The sequence below is a fragment of the Strigops habroptila genome, chromosome 6 (genome assembly GCF_004027225.2).
Source record: "Strigops habroptila isolate Jane chromosome 6, bStrHab1.2.pri, whole genome shotgun sequence".
NCBI lineage: Eukaryota > Metazoa > Chordata > Aves > Psittaciformes > Psittacidae > Strigops > Strigops habroptila.
The window spans coordinates 29,253,425-29,274,115 of record NC_044282.2 but is presented as its reverse complement, the minus strand read 5'-3'; the positions used below and the strand labels follow the sequence as shown (position 1 = coordinate 29,274,115).

The 20,691-nt window shown below is 36.8% G+C and overlaps 1 protein-coding gene across 10 annotated transcripts in view; it reads right to left on the bottom strand.

Moving 5' to 3' along the window:
- PHIP (pleckstrin homology domain interacting protein) overlaps positions 1-20,691 on the bottom strand; it is a 106,886-nt gene that overhangs the window by 18,412 nt on the left and 67,783 nt on the right. For 9 of the 10 annotated variants that reach the window (XM_030490333.1, XM_030490330.1, XM_030490331.1 and 6 more), the window contains 9 exons: positions 19,971-20,154; positions 19,158-19,281; positions 10,702-10,845; positions 9,783-9,859; positions 8,814-9,045; positions 7,619-7,738; positions 4,563-4,670; positions 4,035-4,159; positions 3,746-3,828 (listed from right to left, as the gene is read on the bottom strand). In XM_030490333.1, the coding sequence (XP_030346193.1) occupies positions 3,746-3,828; positions 4,035-4,159; positions 4,563-4,670; positions 7,619-7,738; positions 8,814-9,045; positions 9,783-9,859; positions 10,702-10,845; positions 19,158-19,281; positions 19,971-20,154 (1,197 nt within the window). The remainder of the gene's footprint in view (positions 1-3,745; positions 3,829-4,034; positions 4,160-4,562; positions 4,671-7,618; positions 7,739-8,813; positions 9,046-9,782; positions 9,860-10,701; positions 10,846-19,157; positions 19,282-19,970; positions 20,155-20,691) is intronic. The other variant, XM_030490332.1, reaches the window with a different exon arrangement.

The following is a 20,691-nucleotide window of genomic DNA, read 5'->3' as shown; positions in this document are numbered from 1 at the left end:
GGAACAATTTTTAGTGGAGTATTCAGCTTGCTCAATACAAGAACAAATGTAATTAAAGTGTAAGATTCCAAGAACCGCAGGTTTTTTTTGTTTTCACGGCACTTGAATATACACATGCTTTCTCAACTGCTGCAGTATTTATTCTACTCCAACACGTCCACACTCTGCCCAAATGCTTGCTGCATTGTCTGAATTAATAAGTAAATATATTCTCAAAATTGTTCTTTACTGCATTTTTTTTTCATTTAATGGATTGCAAGTAATTCTATGACAATTACAAAGCTTCTGTTAGTAGTCCTAATTGTGCTGATTGTAACAGAATAAAGTATACCAGAAATATCTGAAATGCAGGATCAAAAATATAAGTAAGGGGTGATGCTTTATTATAAGAGAATACATTTTTTTCTAAAGAGTTCTTAAAGCAGTCTCCTAACATGGCATTTCCTAGCAATCAGTTTTACAACAAAACGTGTGTAGGTACAATTGTAAGTGCCCTCATGGGGCCGAACATTAAGCAGATCAAAACCACTTAAAGAAGTGTATCCTGGCAGCAGCTTTTGATTTCTCAAGAGCCACAGCATTCATATGGACAGAATGCTAAAGGTGAAAACAGCGTGGTTGAAAAAGCCCAAAGAACAATCTCCTGAATCACTGTTTTTGCAGTGTTCTCTGTGCTACTCCATCTATGTGAACAGCAGACTGAAAATTCTTACTGGAATGATTTAGCAGAGTTTCCCAGGGCTTTTTAATCACCAGATGTCAGCTTGATAAAAATATAAATTGTAGGTTGAACTTCAAGTGGCTTCTATGTAAGAGACACATACACACACTTGTCTAAGACACATAGCTAAAGCTGCACAAATCCTGCCAGAATATAGCTTTTAGCCCATGTATTAATCTTGTAGTTAAGCTATAATAAAACAAAGATATGCAATAAATACAATCTGAGTAGAAATATGAACCCGTCACTTTTCAAACTTTGTTCTTTCCAAAAGGATTAATACATTAATATAAATTTAATATTAAAAAAACCTCCATAAATATAGATAAGCAAATATGCTTCCCTAAACCAAACAAAACCCAAAAGGTAAAAACACACCACCAAAAAAACCTACCAAAACCCCCCACCAAAACACCAGTATTGTTATTTGTTAAAAGATCAATGTTTTAATGACTTAAAGTGGAGGCAGAAAATTTAATATCCAGCAACTCTCCAAATAGTAGCTATAAAAATATTGATTTGTAGGCTAGGTGCCAGAAATCATAGCAGAACAAGAAAGATAGTAACAGTAGTCCTGAGAAGACAAGCCAGCAACTGCATGACATGAAAAAAATACCAGTTTGTTGATGAAGAGTGAAAGTTCAGAAGACTTCAGCATGCCAGATAAATCTTGGAGATTTCAGATTCACATGGTTGAAAAGTCAGGAACGGTTTCATGTATAGTTCTAAGGTATTTCTCATTATCCCGATAGAAAATATGACCTACTCTCAAGGAACACCTTTATATTGTGTTCCACACTGCAACAAACCAGTGCATGATTTGTCCCAGATACATAAGCATACACTAGTAAAATACCTGAAGTGTCAACGCAGAAGTGTCAACTCTTCCAGATTGCAGGAAAGCCTCTGGAAGAGTTGTAGCAGTTATAACTGCAGTGTCTTTGCTACCTCTGCTTTAGCATTTCATATGGCCTCAAAGAAGGAGGCTATTTTACCACTATTTCTACCACCCAAAAGAAGAACTGAAGAATGAACTCTAATGCGCACTTGTCAGTTACAAGCTGGTATTAGACATCACTGGCGTGAAACTGACATATATTTACACTGAAGCCTTGAGTATAACAGTCATTCTTCTACTGCTGCTGTGATCTTGTGGGAAAATACGTATGGCATGGCAGAGCAAGACAAGACCACAGATCCATAACCATCACGAAAGAGCAAAGCTTGGTGACATATCAGCAGATGTTGACCAATCTTGTCTCTTAAGAAATCTTTAAACCAAAATGATCTTTAACGAAGAAATCAAGGTATAAATTTCCTATTGTATCAGAAGCCGAGACTTTGCCAAAATCCCTACAGAATCAAAGACGAGCTGTCTTTCTGGACAACAGAGTATACAGTATGAGATGATATGGAACTTACTAATAAGGCCGTATGTAATTTACACATCTACTGCTAAAGCACACATCCTAAGCAAGGATATCATGATGTGTATCAAAGGACAGAAGATAATTCATCTTTCCTTGCAAAGCCAGGTAAGAAATGATACAAAAAAAAATATAAGGCTTTTAATATCCAGCTGTGCCACTTCTTCAGGTTACTTAGCTATGATGAACTTGAGAGGACAACACTGAAAATTGCAAATGCAGACTAAGGAGGCAGCATATTTATGGAGATGTATGTTGTATCATTTCTACACAGGTAGTCAGATACACCATCATGTTCTTGCATTAAAACCCTCCATTCTCCTATATGATGCTTTGCCTGAAGTGGCAAGAAATGCTGGCAAGTCAGCTGTGTAAATATTCGCCATAGTTCCTGAATTAAAGAACTGCGGGACTTGAGTTGGTACACAAATCACTGCTACTTTACAGATAATGTGTTTTTAACACTGAGATCTGCTTAAAAAAACCGCAAACCCCCTCCCCCAAAAAAAAACCTACAAGAAAACCCCCAAAAACCCTGCAAAACAACACACAACAAAACCAACCCAACCAAAAAGGAAGGCTATCAATATTTCACTTTTAGAAACATGTCACTTCACAGAATATACAGAGATACTGGAAAAGACATAACGCTGCCTCTAATTCCGTAAACATGGTATCGTATACAGATTTCTCTCTTAGGGGAACAGAGTTTCATCCTGAACTCTGAAGAATCAGTAATACTTGCTTAATCTTTTAAGTTTCAGAGACAATCTAAGGCTGTTTTTATGAATGAGAACATATGTATTTTCTGATCTCCTAAACACTCTCCCCCCCATACGATCATATTATCACAATGCAGCTTTCTCTCCCCCTAGGTTAGATTTCACTGTTGAAAGGTGTTCTTTATTATCATAAGAAAAAGATGACTAGGAAATAGATGTGACTGAAGGACAAGCCTGTCGCTGACTTCCTCCAGTATACAATACTTGGAAATAATTAAGCACGGGCAAAGTAAAATGAATAAAAACATTCCCACTCACACGGCAGTAAATTATAATCATACACATTTCAATAAAGCTAAAGCATATGGGGTTTAGAAGAGAATTCAAACAAATACAGAGATGGGAAGGGCATTCTCTTCGTGCAGTCTAGAAGTCATGCATTTCCTATTTCCAGTAGAAATTCCGGAAAAAGACATCCCCCCCCCCCATTTCTAGTTAGCAATGCAGTTGTAAGAAGGCCTTCAATCAGAAAAGAGACAAGCAATATAATATGTAGGCTACAGTAAATTATCAGTTACCAATAAACACATTTCTAAAAAGTATTCTTCATTTCTCTCTGCAAACACACAACTGAGATTTTCTTTGCACTTTCTTTTACAGATCACCTTCTGTATTTTGTTTGCTTTCTGTAGGCATCAGTCAAGGACAAAGTAGGACTCCACATCCAAATATATAGAGCTTATTCTCTGACTTCAGCAGAGCATTAGGATTTATTTACCATAACCTACTTTTTAATAAGTTATCATGAAAATAGGTAGACACTTATAAACAAGCAAACAAAACCACACCAAAAAAACCCTCCCCATGCAACTCACCTATATTCCATCGCCTGTGTTTTGCATCGTCAAACTGCTGCCTCAAAACTAGGAAATCTATGACATCTGGCATATCGTGGTACCTGATTACAACGGAACACACAACTATTAACCAATAAAACAGCAAAAGCATAAAGTAAAGCACTTAAAAAAAAACCCCAACATTTTGAATTCAACACTTTGAAAGCAAAAGCTCAAGTCACAACACTGTTATCTTTTAACTTTCAACCTCTCCCCCTTGCCCCCAAGATGAAATCCCCCAATTCAAATATCGTATTGTTTTCCTTACTTCATGGTGAACGATCCTCCAGTTAATTTACCCGTGTCAGGGTCAAGAAAAGCCAGTTTAAGACAGCAGAGTGTAGGCAATCCCACTTCATACTTAATCCCAACTATTTTCATCAGCTCTTGCTCCTGGAATAAACAAACTGTTATGTACCACCACTGAAGTTGACTATCATAACTTTCTAAAACATGAAAATATGGGTATACTGAAAAGATCAGATTTCTGCCAGAACATGTCAAAATCAAGTATCTGAAATTCAGTCTTTTGAAATAAGCTATTATTTCACAATGTAACTTGTCTGAAAAGTATTTTGCTATGAAGTGTAACCACCTCATCTGCTCAAGCAGATGCAAAAGGAAGCACAGTTTAAGGTCTGATTTCATTTGACTATTTATTAGATTAACTTTTCTCCCTTAACTTAGTATTTTAAGAGCACAACATTAGAAACATCTGTAACAAGAATCTTCTTTCAGTTAGTTTCCAAATTTTGAAAAATATTAAAATACAAACAAAATAGAAAATAAGTCATACCCGTAATTCCATTTTATGCCATGGTTGTTTCTTGGGATTAATATTATATATTTTGTTCTTTTTTGCCATTACAACGTATGCTTCATGACCTTGTCGGAAATAGTAGACCTAAAAGTGAAATGTGCCAGTTATCTACCAAAGACTTTGAGGAGCTGAAATGCTAGCATATGACTGCCATACAATGTGTGTCCTTTCTATTTTATTATCAATTTTTCCCATCTGGTTTTCCTGCAAAAGTCATATGTTCTCAAAGAAAAAAAAAAAAAAAAAGCAGTGGGCAATTAAAACAGGTCTCATAGAAACATTTATAGAAATAGTAGGAAGATTGAGAACACCATTTTCCCTATGAGCAAAATATCCTAAATTACACAAGACAAAAACAAAATCAGTAACAGAACCATCTATTTATTACTGCACTACAGAACAATTCAATGACAGCAACATGAATTCCACTAATCCATCTGGTTATTCATCACTGTTGGACAGCCCTAAGATGACAATCAAGTATCACTAAATTCACTGTCTGGCTAATCATATCCTTTTTGAATGAGAAATATATTCTAAAAGGAAAATCCTGCTGTTTCTTATTGTTCTTGTAAGATTTTGGTATTCGCTTCACTGAACAAATAGCCTAACAAAGACATGAACAAACTGAATATTTGAATTAGCACATTTTGAATTGAATAAGCACATTGCAAGTGCTTATTAAAATTTTTTAAATCCTTCCACCATAAATTTCCACGGTTCAGACATCCAGAGTCCATTAGTTTTACTTTGACCCTGCTGTATATGGTATCATGTGGAAGAATGTTTTTTTCTAAACCATCACTGTAATGAAGTAGTAAGCTGAAAACCTTAAGCATCTATTCAAGGAATGTACCTGAAATGCAAAACAGAGGTTTCCCAAACTAATTAGAACAAAGATCTGACAAACAGCTGTGTTCCAGCTACGATGCACTTGAAATACAAAAATCCTCTGTTTACAGAAGTGAAAAATTGTTATTTTCTAAATGGCTCTAAGCATTGCATCTTCTGTCAGAGAAACAAATTAGAAAGATATGTGTGGAAAAGAAAAATAAAAATACTTCTGCTTTTTCCAGGAAATTATACTTTTAATCTTGATAAATTCCTGCTTCTGCATGGTTGTTGCAGTACCCAGACAAAACTATTCTTTATTGTGCTAATAGCAGAATACCCTAATGAATAAGCATTGTAGTTCGATAATCAAGACAGGGAAATTGCAGTCACATCTCTCTGGTGTGTTTCCACTGACCCTCAAGACACATGACAAAGGTCTGTAAATGAGAGTATTCAGAAAGGGAAAAGGGACGGTATGTGCTATTCTTATGCACTGAGTAGAACTAAATATAGCACTACTGGTTTTTCTTACTTGTTTGTACAGCTGTAAGAGAATGAATCTGAAATATCTCTACTCCCAAATCTTATAAAACACACCAACCATCCACAAAAATGTCCAAAGGCCACAGGAGACTTCTTCTCATCACCATTTCTAATTAAACCGATCTTTTATTCCTGGGGATCTCAAAAGTAACTTACTAGATGAATAGCTTCTTTTCACATTTTATGCAAATGTAGGGAGGGCAAGCATCAGAGATGGAATTTTAGACAGAGCAGCTTGATCACAAATGTATGCTCTATTAGTGCAACTACTCCTGCTTTCTAGGCACAGGACACAAAATTTCCTGTTCACCAATATGAAGCCTTTTTCAGCAAAAGGATGCAGCCTACTTAGATATTCCTAGTGCACACTGCACACACTATTCAGCAGGTGCCAAACCAAACACACCAGTTTAGCTTACTAAACCAATATGATGTTAGTCTCCTGAGCAATATGATACAGATAAATCCTTGGCTGCTTCACTGTACCCAGATGGCATCAGGCACCAACTATATTTATTTGGACTTGAACTTTTGAACAGCAGAGTCTCCAAAACATGCTTGCTGGAGGGTATAAACCCATAAGCATTTTCTCCAGATGCAACTCTCAACTTGAAATGCTCCTTCCCTCCCTCATGAGCAACACCGATGTAATTTTTGCATAGCTGTGCTGTGAACTGCATCAGTGAAGTGATCCAGTAAAAACAAAACCGCTTGCACATTCAACCTCTGCTCCCGGTTCAGTTTCTGAGGTGATGCCTACAAACAACTCTGGCTCAGGACCAAAGTTAATCAACTTTGCCATCACGTCAAGTATTTCTCCAACTGCATTCTGAAGATGTGAGCTCTACAAGCACTCTGTTTAGTACCTCCCTGAAGAGCCAACAGACTACATACTACAGCATAAGGCAGCTATTTCCTCTTATTTTAACCTGAGGAGATTTTAGGAAAAATGCAGACTCTGGTTTTCAAGATTGCCTTCTATCTGACACTATTTATTCATACTGTTCACTGTAATGTTCACACACTATACTTTCTGAAGTAGAAACTGGGGGGTGTCCTTTTGCTGCTGGGCTCTGTTTACAAGCTGCTTACAATCTACATAAATTCTCTTACGGTTTTCTGTTGTAAGAGACCCGCAGAAGCTTCCCAATACCAGAAACACAAATGAAAAGGACAGTATCAGTTTTTCTTCAGAATAAATGAATTCACAAACAAACAAAAAACACACAAACCCCCACCCTCAAAGGTTTAATTCCTGGGTTTTATTTCAAGTCCCAAACTGAAGTTTAATTAAACTTCAGTTTGTATTTGATTTCTTACCTGTTTTTCAGCATACAAGATGTGCTACCACTAAGAACTAGTCTCACTACAAAAAGCACATCACACAGCTTGTATGCATGTCATAAGGAAATTAACACAGTGAACATAGCGCAAGAAGGAATGTTACTGCAATAGCATGGAATAAAAATAAGTCAAAGCAACACTGGGAAAGACTAAAGGGAGTGAAAGCAAGTTTTAGCCAGACAAAACAACGTTCTGAAGAAAATCCCAAATATTCTGATAATAAATCTCTTGGAAAAATTGCACAGGTGAAAATAAAAGGCGGCAAAACCAAGCTGAAAGAAGCAAGAACACAGAGCTAAAAAATACAATACCTCATCCCCCATCTGTGGCACAAATGGGCATCGACGAGGAACAGTGTCTGTAATCCATGCCGAAGGCAGCCATTCTTCCAGTGTCAAACCATTTTCTGCCAGAACTCCTACAGCCAGCCTCTGAAGAAAATGCACACAGAAGATTAATATGAATAAAATAACATTTGAGGAAGCCCTGTATTTTGGGAAGTGTTTTATTAAAATCAACTGCCTTGGTCCATAAGACCAATTGTACAGGTGCCAATTAAGGAGCCCCACAAAAGGAGGAGAGATTAACAAACATAAACAGAGGTAAAGCGTGTCGAAATGACCCAGACTGGGTACGTCCATGTTACCTACTGGTATATTTTCCTATAATGTGCTGTGGGACTGCAGTTGCATATTCTATGTGCTTGTATCATGCATCTGTAAGTAACAAAGCTCACTGCAGTTGCTGGTCCTAAGTGTACACTGCATGTCTATATCTGATAGGCCAGATAAAACAGGGTTTTAAACAACCATTCGAGCCAGGTTGCTTTAAAATTATTAACAGAATCTTGTCCATGTACAGAAAGAAACCTTGGCTGGCTGTACAGAAATCCACACCAGATAGCCACTGATGGATGACTGTATCACCAGACTGCAAATGGGATACTCCAAGGGTAACAAATTCAAATGCAACAAAAGTAACTCAAAATTTCCATGTGTACTGATCTAAACCGGAATGACATGACTATATTAGAAAGCAAACAAAATACAAAACAGACAAACAGCAAAACTCTGATCAAGTGAAATTCTCCTTGATAGAAGTATAGCAGCAAGCATAAAGCAAACATCATACATCATGGAATTGACAGAAAAAACCGACAGACCTAAAAGAAAGTGCCATCAAGCAGGGAGACAGTACAGCTGGAAAAATACAAGCATGTGTTATCCTAATACTCAATAGGTCCATAGAAAGAAGTTTCTGGTCTGTGAAAAGATGGTATTAAGAGCATTAAAACTGTTCCTTAAGTGAAACGCCTCGTACTTAGAAAGCGTATCATTACAGCAATCTATCATTTGACTTACAAGAGTCAGTAATTATCATTTCTCGCAAGTCATGATGTGTTTTCAAATTAGACAATATTAAGTGGTACACGTAACTGAATCATAGAACTAGTTCTTTCTAAGACATCAAGAGTGAGCATCTTGTGATATACAAAGAACATCTAACCTTTTGTTTTCTCTCTTTGGGTTTCCTCTTCTTTGGTGATGTTGATGGTCCATCTTTCTCCTCAATTCCTTTTTTCCTTTCCTTTTTAATTTGCTTCTTCTGTTTTTCAGGTCCTTCTTCATCTTCTGAACTACTTTCTGCTTTCTTTGTTTTAATTTTAGGGATTTTCTTTGGTGGTTGCAAATTGATTCCTGCATCTGCTGTCCAGTCAGAATAATCACTTGAGTAGTCACTACATATGATATACCGAAGAAAAAAAGAAATTAAAAAATGGAACTTAAAAAGCAATTCAGAGTGCACTGGATTATAGGATATAACCCAATGGAAGATTATAGTAAACATTCTAAATAACTATAATATTTTAACAGTTAAAACCAGTGTCTAAACCCCTATATTCTATCTACGATTGAAACGTCAGTAAACTAAAAGCCTTGAGATCATTCAGTTTTGCAAGAAACAAGTTCTAGCACCACAAGAAGTAAACCACTGTTTACGTGGTCAGTTCAAGAATGATACATGTTAAAGTCTGGATATTGCTCTCAGGACTTCTGATTTTGAATAGTTTGAAGTTAAAAAAAAAATAAATAATCAATCTGCTAAAGAAACAAAAGATGGTGTGAAACTTCCTCAAGCTTTGCTCTCTAATTTCAAACCAAGGGTCAGCAGAGGCAGTCACGCAGCACAGACAGTCACAGGAAAAGGCTACCACATGCCTGAAGCATGCATGTGCCTGCAAGGAATAACCCTCCTGCAAAACCAATTGGAAGCAATTCTTCTGGCAAACAAGGATGAAACCTTTCCTAGATTTTAGTTAGTAATATAGCTAAAAATTAAACCCTGAAAGTTTAAAGTTCTTTTTCATCTTTTCTTCTAAATGTGCACAAGTTTTAATTATTACTCATTAACTGTTTACAGAGAAGATTATTTAAAACATATCAGCAGGACTTTATAAGTTATACTGTCACGTACCTAGAGCTGCCATCACTGTGCCATGCTCTTTCATCATCTTCTGATGTTCCACCACTGGCAACAACTACTTCCCCTTCCTAACAAGATGAGGGCATAGGGGAGGCAGAGAAAAAGAAAGCATTTTCTTTAAACCTCAAAGAAGTTGTAACACATGACAATATGACTAAGACTCTTCTATGCTTTATATGTGTTATAAACATAGAGCAGTATAAAAGCTTTATATTGTTAAAAAGGCATTTTAGTTTGCAAATAGTTACCTAACTTCAACGGAATTAAAGTAAAACAATATCTATGCCTGGACAGATGCACAAGTGTAGAGCAACATTTTTTTAACATATAGCTAGTGGAGACCTGAGTGATTCTCAACCTCCAATTAAAAAGGCTAGCTTACCTTTTTAAAAATTAGTTCCAGTCCTTTCAATGCAATTATTTCCACATCTTTTCAATTCATATCAAACAAAAACCCACTATGAACTTTATATACTCTTATTACTCCTTTCTCTATTTGTAGCTACAGAAGCACAGAATGATTGAGGCTGGAAGGGATGTGTGGAGGCTGTATAATCCAACCTCCCTGTTCAAGCAGGGCCACCTAGAGTTGGTAACCACACTTGCTAGGCCATGTGGGCCATGCCGATTAGGCTTACAAATACAGGGAAGATTTAACATTGCACACATACACTTCATAAAATGCCCTTACAAATGAGCATTTCTCCCTTTCTGTCAACTATTTTTAAGTCAAAACTAAATATACGAAGCATGTGAAAACCTAATTCCACATAATTTTTTAAACAGGTGAAAGAAAACGCACAGTAAAAAACCACGAGTTTCCACTAGAAACAATGTTCAATTAGCTGAGACAGGAGCTTAACAAGTAGAAATGGAATACGTAAGACTGCCTCATGAATAAGGATCTTACATCTGAGGAACTGTGTCCATTTTCTAGCTCTTCAGCAGGCCTTGCAGTTTCTTCTACTGCGTATCTTGTACGGTAGTTGTGCTGATTAGCTTGCTGCTGTTTTTTTGAGTCGCTCGTGTCTAGTAAATGATCATGAGAATGGTTCTGTGAAGACACAAAAGTCAAAATACATCATTTTTGTGTACACATTTTATTATCACATAGTATTTTCTTTAATAATAGTATCCCAGGAAGCAACTTTTGTAGTAGCGAAAAGATACAAGTTTCAACATCACAAAACGCAAAACAGGCCCCAAGTGCAAAACTGAAGAGCTGCTGAAGAAAGCACTCCACGTGCACAGTTGAATATAAGCGCCAAGCAGTTCAGTACATTCTGGAAATCATGAAAATTTCTTCCCAGATATAATAAACATTTTTCAACTTTAATTATCAAAACTCTTCATTCTTGCAAGGTATGTATCAGTTAACTACCAATAGGCTGCTAAGAGCTTCTAACAGCTCAAAATTACACTAAAAATGGCCATCAGAGGAAAGGGGACTCTTACAGAGAACTCCCGAGTGTGTTATTTTGCAGTCGAGTGGTCAGATCTGTTAGAAGAGACACCCATATGGTAATACATCCATTGGCATACAATGATGACTGTTAGCAAGTAAAGGCCTTTAAATGGTACAGTGATGCATGGAACAGTTCAAACAAATGAGTCAGTTGGAAAGAATCTGAGTTCTTATGAAGATTAGGAGAATGAAACAGGGCTCTAATTAAGAAACATTTCACATTCCAGCATTAAGAGATTTTGTTCCTCCTATAGAATATACATAATGCAAACACTTGCTCTCCCCACGAAGCGCTTGATCTCATCTTAGGCCCCAACCCCGGGGGGAAGGGAAAAAAAAAAAAAACCCAAAAAGCTACAGCCTCAATTTCTAGAGTTTTGTGCTAATTTTTTTGGCATGAATATTCAAACTTAAGCCTACCTCAGACCCCATGAAATAGTTTCTGGACCCATTCCTAGACGCCACAAAAGGTGGTATCACTTCCCCAGTGCTTTCTTCCACAAAGGAAACCTCACATATCTATTAGGTGCTGATATGGTTGAAAACACAGTTGCAGAGATGAAGAAAGCAGAACTGGAGCAAACCATAGAAAGGTGCTAATATTAACAGAGCCTTCTAGCAGGGCAGACTACTTGTACCTATTCCTCTTGGTTTTTCTTTTGTAGGGAAGAGACGATCTGTCCTGTCATATATGATGAAAGTTGATTCACGAGGTTAAATTTTCTCATCGAGGCAAAAAAAACCCAAATCCCACAACTGCTTTTTGGTGAAAACTGTACAATCGCATTACAGTTTTCACTAAAGCACATCAGACCAACACAAACTGCTCTGTGCTCTATTCAGTGATCATTGTGTTTCTGTTGTTCTGTCCAGTGAATTCAAGTTGGGTAAGCTAGCACTGACAGCACAGCTACCAGAGACACTTTTAATGGCACTGCTCAGCATTTTATCATTACCCAAAACTTCTGAGACCTTCTTCTGGGCATTCCTTCTTCTGGATTCAAACTGGCAGCACATACCAGATCTCCTCAAGCTGCTCCAACTTGACCCAGAACAGCTCCAGAGCAGCCCTAAGACTAGTGGCTGAGCCCATCGCACAGCCTTCTGTCCCTCACTCCTTGTCAAGCTTTCAAGATTCATTGCTGAAGCAGACAGGTTACAAGAGCCAGCGTTACAGCAACTTGCTTCTGTTACTGAAATGTAACTTTTTTATAAAGCCCATCTGCCTCTTAGCATCATGAAACACAGTATGAGAAGGCATAGACAACAGAATGGAACCACATAAACTCAATGAAACAAATTAGTCAAGTATCTTTTACAATAATGAGGACATATTTTACAGAAGCTATATCACAGCCTGACTAAAATAATCATGTCTTCTCTCTAGAAATAAAAGTCCTAAAAATTTACAACCCCATTTCTATTAAGAGGTGAGATTTCTTGAACAGTTGTTATAAATATAGCTTTTCCCTACTTATGCTAAAACTATGGAACCTTCGAAAACTGAAGTGTTTTGCATTACTCTGGTTTTGGAAAGAGTTGTTCTTTTCTGGCAGTTCAAAGCTTGAGGGAAAAAAACCACCCCCTCACCCAAACTATTCCTTCCTGGAAGCAAGTAACATGACTGTGTAAAATAACTCGGCCAGAGTGATGCCAAAGGGTAACAAATTGCTTTGGAAAGATGCAATGGCAAAACAAGAATAGCTAAAAATAATAATAAAAAAAGCCCCAAACCAAAACCACAAAAAAACCCACCCAACACACAAACCCACATGTACTTATCCATAAGCAACAGAATGGCAGAATGATTGAAGTTGAAAGGGACCTCTGGATATCACCTTGTCCAACCACATTGCTCAAGCAAGGACCATAAAATGGTCTGTAAGGTATACATCTGCCATGTGTTGCCAAAAAAATGTATTTAACATGACTCCTATTCCACACAGCTTTGTCAAACTGTGATGAGAAGCTGTAGATCAGGCAGATCTTTCTTTATTTGAGGGATGGGTGGGGTCAAGTGTGAAGGTTTGACTAAAATCAAAGTATTACAATCTTTTTCTGACAAAATGGAACCTATCACCAACATGTTCAACAATGACTGAAGAAACAGCTGATGGTCTCTACCCTCTCTGCCCTCCCTATATATATATCCTAAACAGTTTGAAAATTGGACTCTCAACTCTAATGGGAGGCTTGGAAACAAAGCCAAGATAACCTATGATCTGAGGTTCAATCAGCACTTTCTCTTGATACACTTTGATAAACAGTCATATACGCTGACAAGTACTTTGTACCGTATCCAAGGCTTCCTTCCAAGTCAGTATCAGAGCACATCTACAGATACGCCAGAAGTTACAGCTGCTATCAGAACAGCCTTTCTGCAAAATACAAATGATGGCATTTCCTGTATTTGAGCAGGATAGATACAAACATGTCATCAGGACACTGCTGAGCATCTTTGTAACACTATTTGTGAAATACACAGTGGAAACTCAGTGGTGTCCTGACAACTCAGACCACTGCACTCTACTGTCCTTGAGACCGTGAAGGTCTTAAGTGAAGCACAGCTTCACTGTTGCTTTCATACAGGGCTGCAGCAATTTTGGAAAGCTTTGGCTGTAGCAATTTCATACTATTTCTTCACCAGCAGTATCTATTCTTTATCTAAAAATAGTTTCTCCTTAAGAAAGAGGAATTAGCCTCTACCAGAAAGTTTAACAGGGGCAGGGCACAAGCATATGTCAAGTATCAGAACCCTAACATTAAACAGATGCTTGCAGCCTCTTTAAGATAAAGAAAGGAAACTTCGGCTTTTTTGTCTGCATATGATTTTCACAACATTGCATTTGAAATGATATGCTGAAAGTCAATGTAGCCTACACAAGTGTTTTCACTCTTGACTAGATATGCTATTTAAATTCTTCAATCCAACTTCTATCTATGAATTTAAATGTCCTTACTGAATTTAAGTTCTTATTTTTCTGGAGAGGGATACTTCTGCATTACCGAGGTCATTAGCATATACCTTTGTCCAAGTTTAACATTCTTTGATGACCATGAGTTCTCCCCAGATGATAAATACAACAAATCTCCCAAGCTGTTAGAGCTAAAGCAGTTTTTATTTCACAGAATGGTTGAGGTTGAAGGGACCTCTGGAGGTCATCTTTTCCAACCCCCCTGCTCAAGCAGGGCCACCTAAAGCCAGCTGCCCAGGATCACGTCCAGACAGCTTCTGAGCATCTCCAAGGTTGGAGACTCTATAGCCTCTCTGAGGAGCCTGTGGCAGTGCTCAGTCTCCCTTCACAGTGAAGGGCTTCCTTACGTTCAGGCAAAACTGCTTGTTTCAGCAGTTTGTGCACACTGCCTCTTGTCCTGTCATTTTCTGTCTGACTAAAGAGCACCCTTACATATTCTCAAGTCTGGATCAGTGCTTGTAATTACTTTGTTTTCACTCTTACCACATCACATATGTGTAAGAAATTAGTGAGAACTATTCCAAAGGCAGTGAAGATAATGGGCACTAAGCAGTAAGTGCTTAGTCTCGCAGGTTTTAGATTATTTTCCTCTTAACATCTTGCACATTTACCTGGAAGTAATGTTTAAATAACATGTAAGTGGAGGAAGTACTACTTTTGAGGAACACAACGGAACAAAACAATGCACACATTTCTCATGTCTGGTTTCTGTTAGTTTACAACAGCCATTGCACCTGTCACAACAGAGGCCTATGCCTGTGTCCATCCATAAAAATCTCAAATTTTAATTCCTTGAAATTTCTGCTTATAATTTCTAATTACCTTTAAGCTGAAATATTTCCATTTTTGTCATTTTTTACTAGAACATACACATCAACCCTCTGCTGTATAAAAATCTCACACTCTTCCAATATTTACTAAAATGCTCTGTAATCCCAGTAGACCGATAAACTAATTACTTGGACTGGGAACATTTACCTAAACATGTTATTCTCTCACTTCTCATCTTTGGCATGGTCTCGGGGGGAAAAAAAGATAAATTAAAAAAATCAAAAAAACCCCCAAACCAACAAACTACAGGTCCACTTTGAAAATGAAAAGATTCCAATGTCACATTCTATCCTCTGTCATTAAGGGCTTGGGAGTTTTAAAGTGCTTTTGTTTAATAATAAAACCCAAAGAAAACCCTATTCCTCACCAATGACTTTGAAAGTCAAACTGAGTTCTCCATTTGACATGCAGATCAGTGATACTAAACATTATTCAGGTCACAATACCCAAGCTTTTAGGTTCTTCCACACAAGTCCATTAGTCCCTCAAGCAATCACATACAACTACTCCTCAGTATGACCTGTGCTAAAGAAACGTGGGGTTTCTAGCTTTAAAAATGAGAATGCTTATGTGACTTCCATCTAAGTTATAGAAGGAAGACTAAGCTGTAATTCTGTGCTACTTTTAACATACCCTATAATGACCCTGGACTAAAAAATTAGGAGGACTTGGAATCTCCTCAAAAAGTAATTACAGTTGCTCTGTGTTCTTTACTGTCCTACACTTTTAGCTTGTAATCCAAAATGCTAACATTTGTTCCTGCCCTCCTTTTGATTTTACTTCTGTATTTTTCGCTCTTTACAGTTAGAAGGGAACAAAAGAAAATAAATACATTTTTCTCACTATATGAACAGAACTGATAAATTTCACAAGTTGATATAAAAATGAGTATTTCCTACTGGTATGAATACAAATGAACCTGCATATGAGAACAATGTTTTAATACAAGCTCTGTTTACTCTGTTCTTAGACCAGCTGACAGTACTGTAGAATGACAGACTTCCTAGAAATTTTGATGCTGTAATTTTTAAGTCTATGCATTACTGGGTGATAATGTTTTCCCCTGTATTTCATTTAAGGTGTTGCTTGTCTCCTCTAAATCATAAATTCTCTCATTAAACCCTTAAAAATTCATTATGCAACACAAAAGGACTGTAGTCTCACAACGCTACTGTAATATAAATGACAAGGTATCAGTATCAAAACCTACTGCATGCACTCAAGGAAAAGGAAGATTTACACAATACTTTCCAGTTCTATCTTCAACTTAACACAGCTTGTATTTAAAGCCAGACAGTTACTGTAAAGAACAGCAACAGAAGAGCTGCTATAATTAAGCTACTAACTTCTATTTAAAAACCCTTAAAAATATCACGTAACAGCTTCTGAAGTGCAGTCAGTCTTGCTCCTCTTCCCAGTTTATTTGATTTTATTATGGACGCTGCAGAAGATGACAATTCCAATTCACCGTGCCTATTGTTCAGACGCTACTGGGCAGAAGCGTTGCTCATGTTACCCATAAGCAACAATGCCAATCACTAAAATCTGAGTTTACTTAATTTGGAGACTCAAATCACTTATGATCGAGAACTCTTTTCTTCTTGCCAATTTGCTTATTTAAAGCCCATTTGATAGCTACTCATTTCTGAATCCCTCTGAGGTTTCTCTCAGGGGATTTTAATTAGTGTACTTCTCAACAACGCAAGTCCTCCAACTAGAGACACATGTAATGACGAATAAACTAGGAAGAATGTGAGTTTTTTGTCCTGAGATGCCAGTATCCTGTAGGGTTTAAGAAGGATTTATTTAAATGTTCTGAAAGTGTTACTGAATTCAGCAGTAATTTCTATAGGGAAAATTTATCGACATTCTCAATTACAGAGACCATGACTAGCTGCTTTTTGCTCTATCTCCTCTGGACAAAGGTGGGAAGTGACTGAAAAATTTACCAAGTTCTCTCCCTCACATTCTGGGCATCAGAATCCAGATCACGGACCCTTCAAGGACTAAGATAAATGAAGGACATATACTTCTCTGAGTAAGTATATGAAACTGACAAAAGATTTTCCCAAACTAGCTGCAGTTTTGAAGGATTTCAAGGGCATAAATATCCACAATGCAAATGTGGGGTTCAAAAGGATTCAGTGCTACCTTTAAAGTCTGAAGACTAAAAAATGTCTCCTCTGAGAACAGACTTTCAGAAACATCCATGTTAAGTTTCTTTGTTTCAAAGATGCAATGAAATTAATTGCTGAAACCAAAATGCGGGGCCAACTAGCCCACTCTGCTATTTTTGTGTCCTAGTGATATTTTAGAAAAACTGTAATCCAACTAGAAATTTAAGGGTAAATTGGTAAGAATTCACATAATCAGGAAGGATCTTCTAACTAGGTTGTAGCTGCAGGAAAAACAAAAACAAAAATACCCTCGAGCAGCGCAATTGTTTAATTCAACTAAAAGAAAGTCTATAATTCAGCACCAAAACACATCCCCTCAAGACAAGAAATAGCTTTGTTAAAATCTGAATTTGAGGCCTGCTTTCTATTATTCCTGAAACAAAAAAAGGAGTTACTGAGATTTCTGGTACCCTGATATTCCATTAATAAGCCCTCCCATGTCAACCTTCAGAACTGTAAGTGGCATACAGCTTCTTCCCTCTATGTACAAAAACTGGACATACACTGAAAAAAAAATGTTTGTTTGCTTTACCTTGGGCAAACACAATGTTCTGACCGCAGCACTGAAATTAGCATATCAGTACCATTTCTTAAGACAGCAATGCAAGCAGTTTTGATACAGAAAAGAAATTGGAGAAAACCTGAAAATTATTAGGGGACTTTTGGGGGTAGTGTTAATCTCACTTCTTTCCAAAGCTTTACTTCAGCTGAGTATAAAAACAGAAGCAAAACTGAACACTCAAATTTAATATCAAGCAGAAACTTGCCCATCTCAAATTTACACTTTCAACTGCATACAAAATTAATTCCTCATTATTAAAAAACACAGAAGCACTTCTGAACATTTGAAATCTACTTATTTCCAGACGGCTTTCAATCTCAGTCCCTTCCTCCCCCAAACCATGAGTAATAAACAGCACAGGCATTAAGTATGGTACTCTGACAGAGTTAAGAGCTGTACAGTCTTTTATATACTTGTTCTTAATATTTATTTTTTTCCTTTTCCACCTTGAGCCCTATAAGCCACCTTTACTTTTCAATGGACAATGTACAGGCATTCTCTAAGGCCTGTATTTTACTAAGCTTTTGATTAAGGGTGAAACAGTCTCATCTAGAATAAACATACTACAAAACCCAAAGCATGGGTTCTCCTTTACAGTTGCTTGAAATTTACTTCGTTTATTACAAAATATAATTGGTTATTAAGCTAGAAGAGCACAAATAAGCATGTGAGATACACAGATAAAACTAATTTCTAACAAAAAAGTGGTAAAATAATATTTGTAAATATAGAATATTCATCTTTCACATTTTCTTACCTGCATAAATGTTTAAGATTTTTTTTGCAAGTTATATGAAAACGTCAATTCAGTTATGACTGTTTCATTTTTGAGACAACCCATTCCCTTCTATTTCATCTATCCTGTTTTCCTCTTTTCTGAAAAATGTACCCCAGCTCTAGCAAAAACCACAACTTAGAAATATCCCATCCAAAACCACCATGTACTTATTAGGGTACCATAAGACAAAATACCCAGTTCTGTATTTGGGGATGTATTTAACTGTGTTAAAGTTAAGAACCATGACTTGAGTTTTAATTGAACCTTTCCACAGAACATTATGTCAAACAGTAGACAAGAGTAGCAGAGTATATTGATTAATAGTGACTGACTCCCTCCATCAAATCATGTCCCAGACACCACATTCATGTGGCTTTTCAGGAGGTTATAAAAGCAATCCCTGTTGATTATTCAGAATATAGTGAAGTATCAGTAGAAATGCGCTTCCTCATTCTGGAGAGGTAAACAAATTCCTGTACCCCTGGTTTTTTAAACTGAGGAGTGTAAGTTTATGTAGCCTAAGTCATTGAGTTGTATTTTATGCTTCTTACTGCAATAAGCTACAAGCGACTGTTTACCTTAGAGAATGTAGGTATCTTATTTTCTCTTTGAATGTGACTTGTTATGTGTTTCCTTTTCTCTTCTGATCGATACACCCTTACTTCTTCTTCTCCCTTTGCTGTTCTCCATTCTTCCTGCCTACTGAAATAAGAAAATTGAGATGTTAACTTTAAAGCAAGTTAATACTACAACAGAGATGATCTATTCCAAATCAAGGAATGGATGTTCAACATTTACAACACTCTTTGAATACTAGTTCTTTTCTTTACAGTCAGAATATGACTTCAATATTACACTTTCTGAACAAAGTAAGATTTCAATCTTACTTCAAAAAGCTAAAGCAGCTTATGTTTGATTGTGACTAGAAGGGTTTTTTGACTTACTCATGTAAGTGTTCATCACAAGAGTTAATTAGTGAATTAACTAAAGTTCCAGTTTGGAAATCAAAATTGACCTCAGGCACCTAATGGGTCAGGTCAGTGTCCCAACCATAAAATGCCATATAACGTCACGTACAAATGGAGTTAAAACATACTGTAATCTTATGCTACAAGTCAGAATACACTGAGGCAGCTAGATCCCACTGCATATACAACTTAAATTACTCTGTCATTTGTTAAAAGATTGTGATTTTTATTCACAATTATTCTACAATTCCAAGATGTTTCAAGTGGTATGCAAACAACTGATTTGAAACTAAATCCAATTTTATAAGAAATATGAGACCATACAATAGATAAATACCACATAAATAGTTCTATGACAATGTGAATTCCAAAACTGTTAAGTTCACCAAACTAATATTCACTGCATGCTTGCCCTACGCTTACCTGGCCACACCAGAAGACAGTTCAGGCACTACAACCCTTCGACTCCAAGCCACAAGGTCTCGCTCAGTGGCTATTTCACTTCTTGGTGCGTTGCTATGCATCTGACGCACACCTTCAATTTGTCCACTACGCCTTAATCCTATATTTGGTGGTGAATGTACTTCTGAGGTAGAACTTACAGATCCTAAAAAAGTCAAAAAGTGATAAAATTTCAGATCAAGTACAACTAAGGGAAGCATTTAAAAAACAAACTCAAACTGAAAGGAAAAGGAAAAAAAAAACAAACCCAAAAAACTTCTACTTATCTATTACTTCAAAAGAAATTAAATATGAGCTGAATATAACTATTTCACTGGTTTCTGCAGCTATTGGGCTGCAGCATTATGCTTAAAAATTCACATCGAAATGGAACAGATGTATCAATAATTGGAAGTGAAGCAAATGTTTCATTGGTTTGCTTTTCCTTAAAAGCATGAAGCTGACTATTGCTACTGCACTCTAGATCCACATTATAAAAAGCTGAGCTATCCCACTGAACCAGTGTACTCCTTAAGCTGTCTTCTACCTTCAAAAAAGAAGCCACAACACTGAGAATTATTAGGAATCCAAGCTGTAAAATTTACAGACAAGAAGTTGAAATGATCAGAAGATTAAAAGCCCAAACAAACAAAATCAACAAAAATCTCCAAACCAAAACCACGAATGCCTTCCAAAGCCTTCA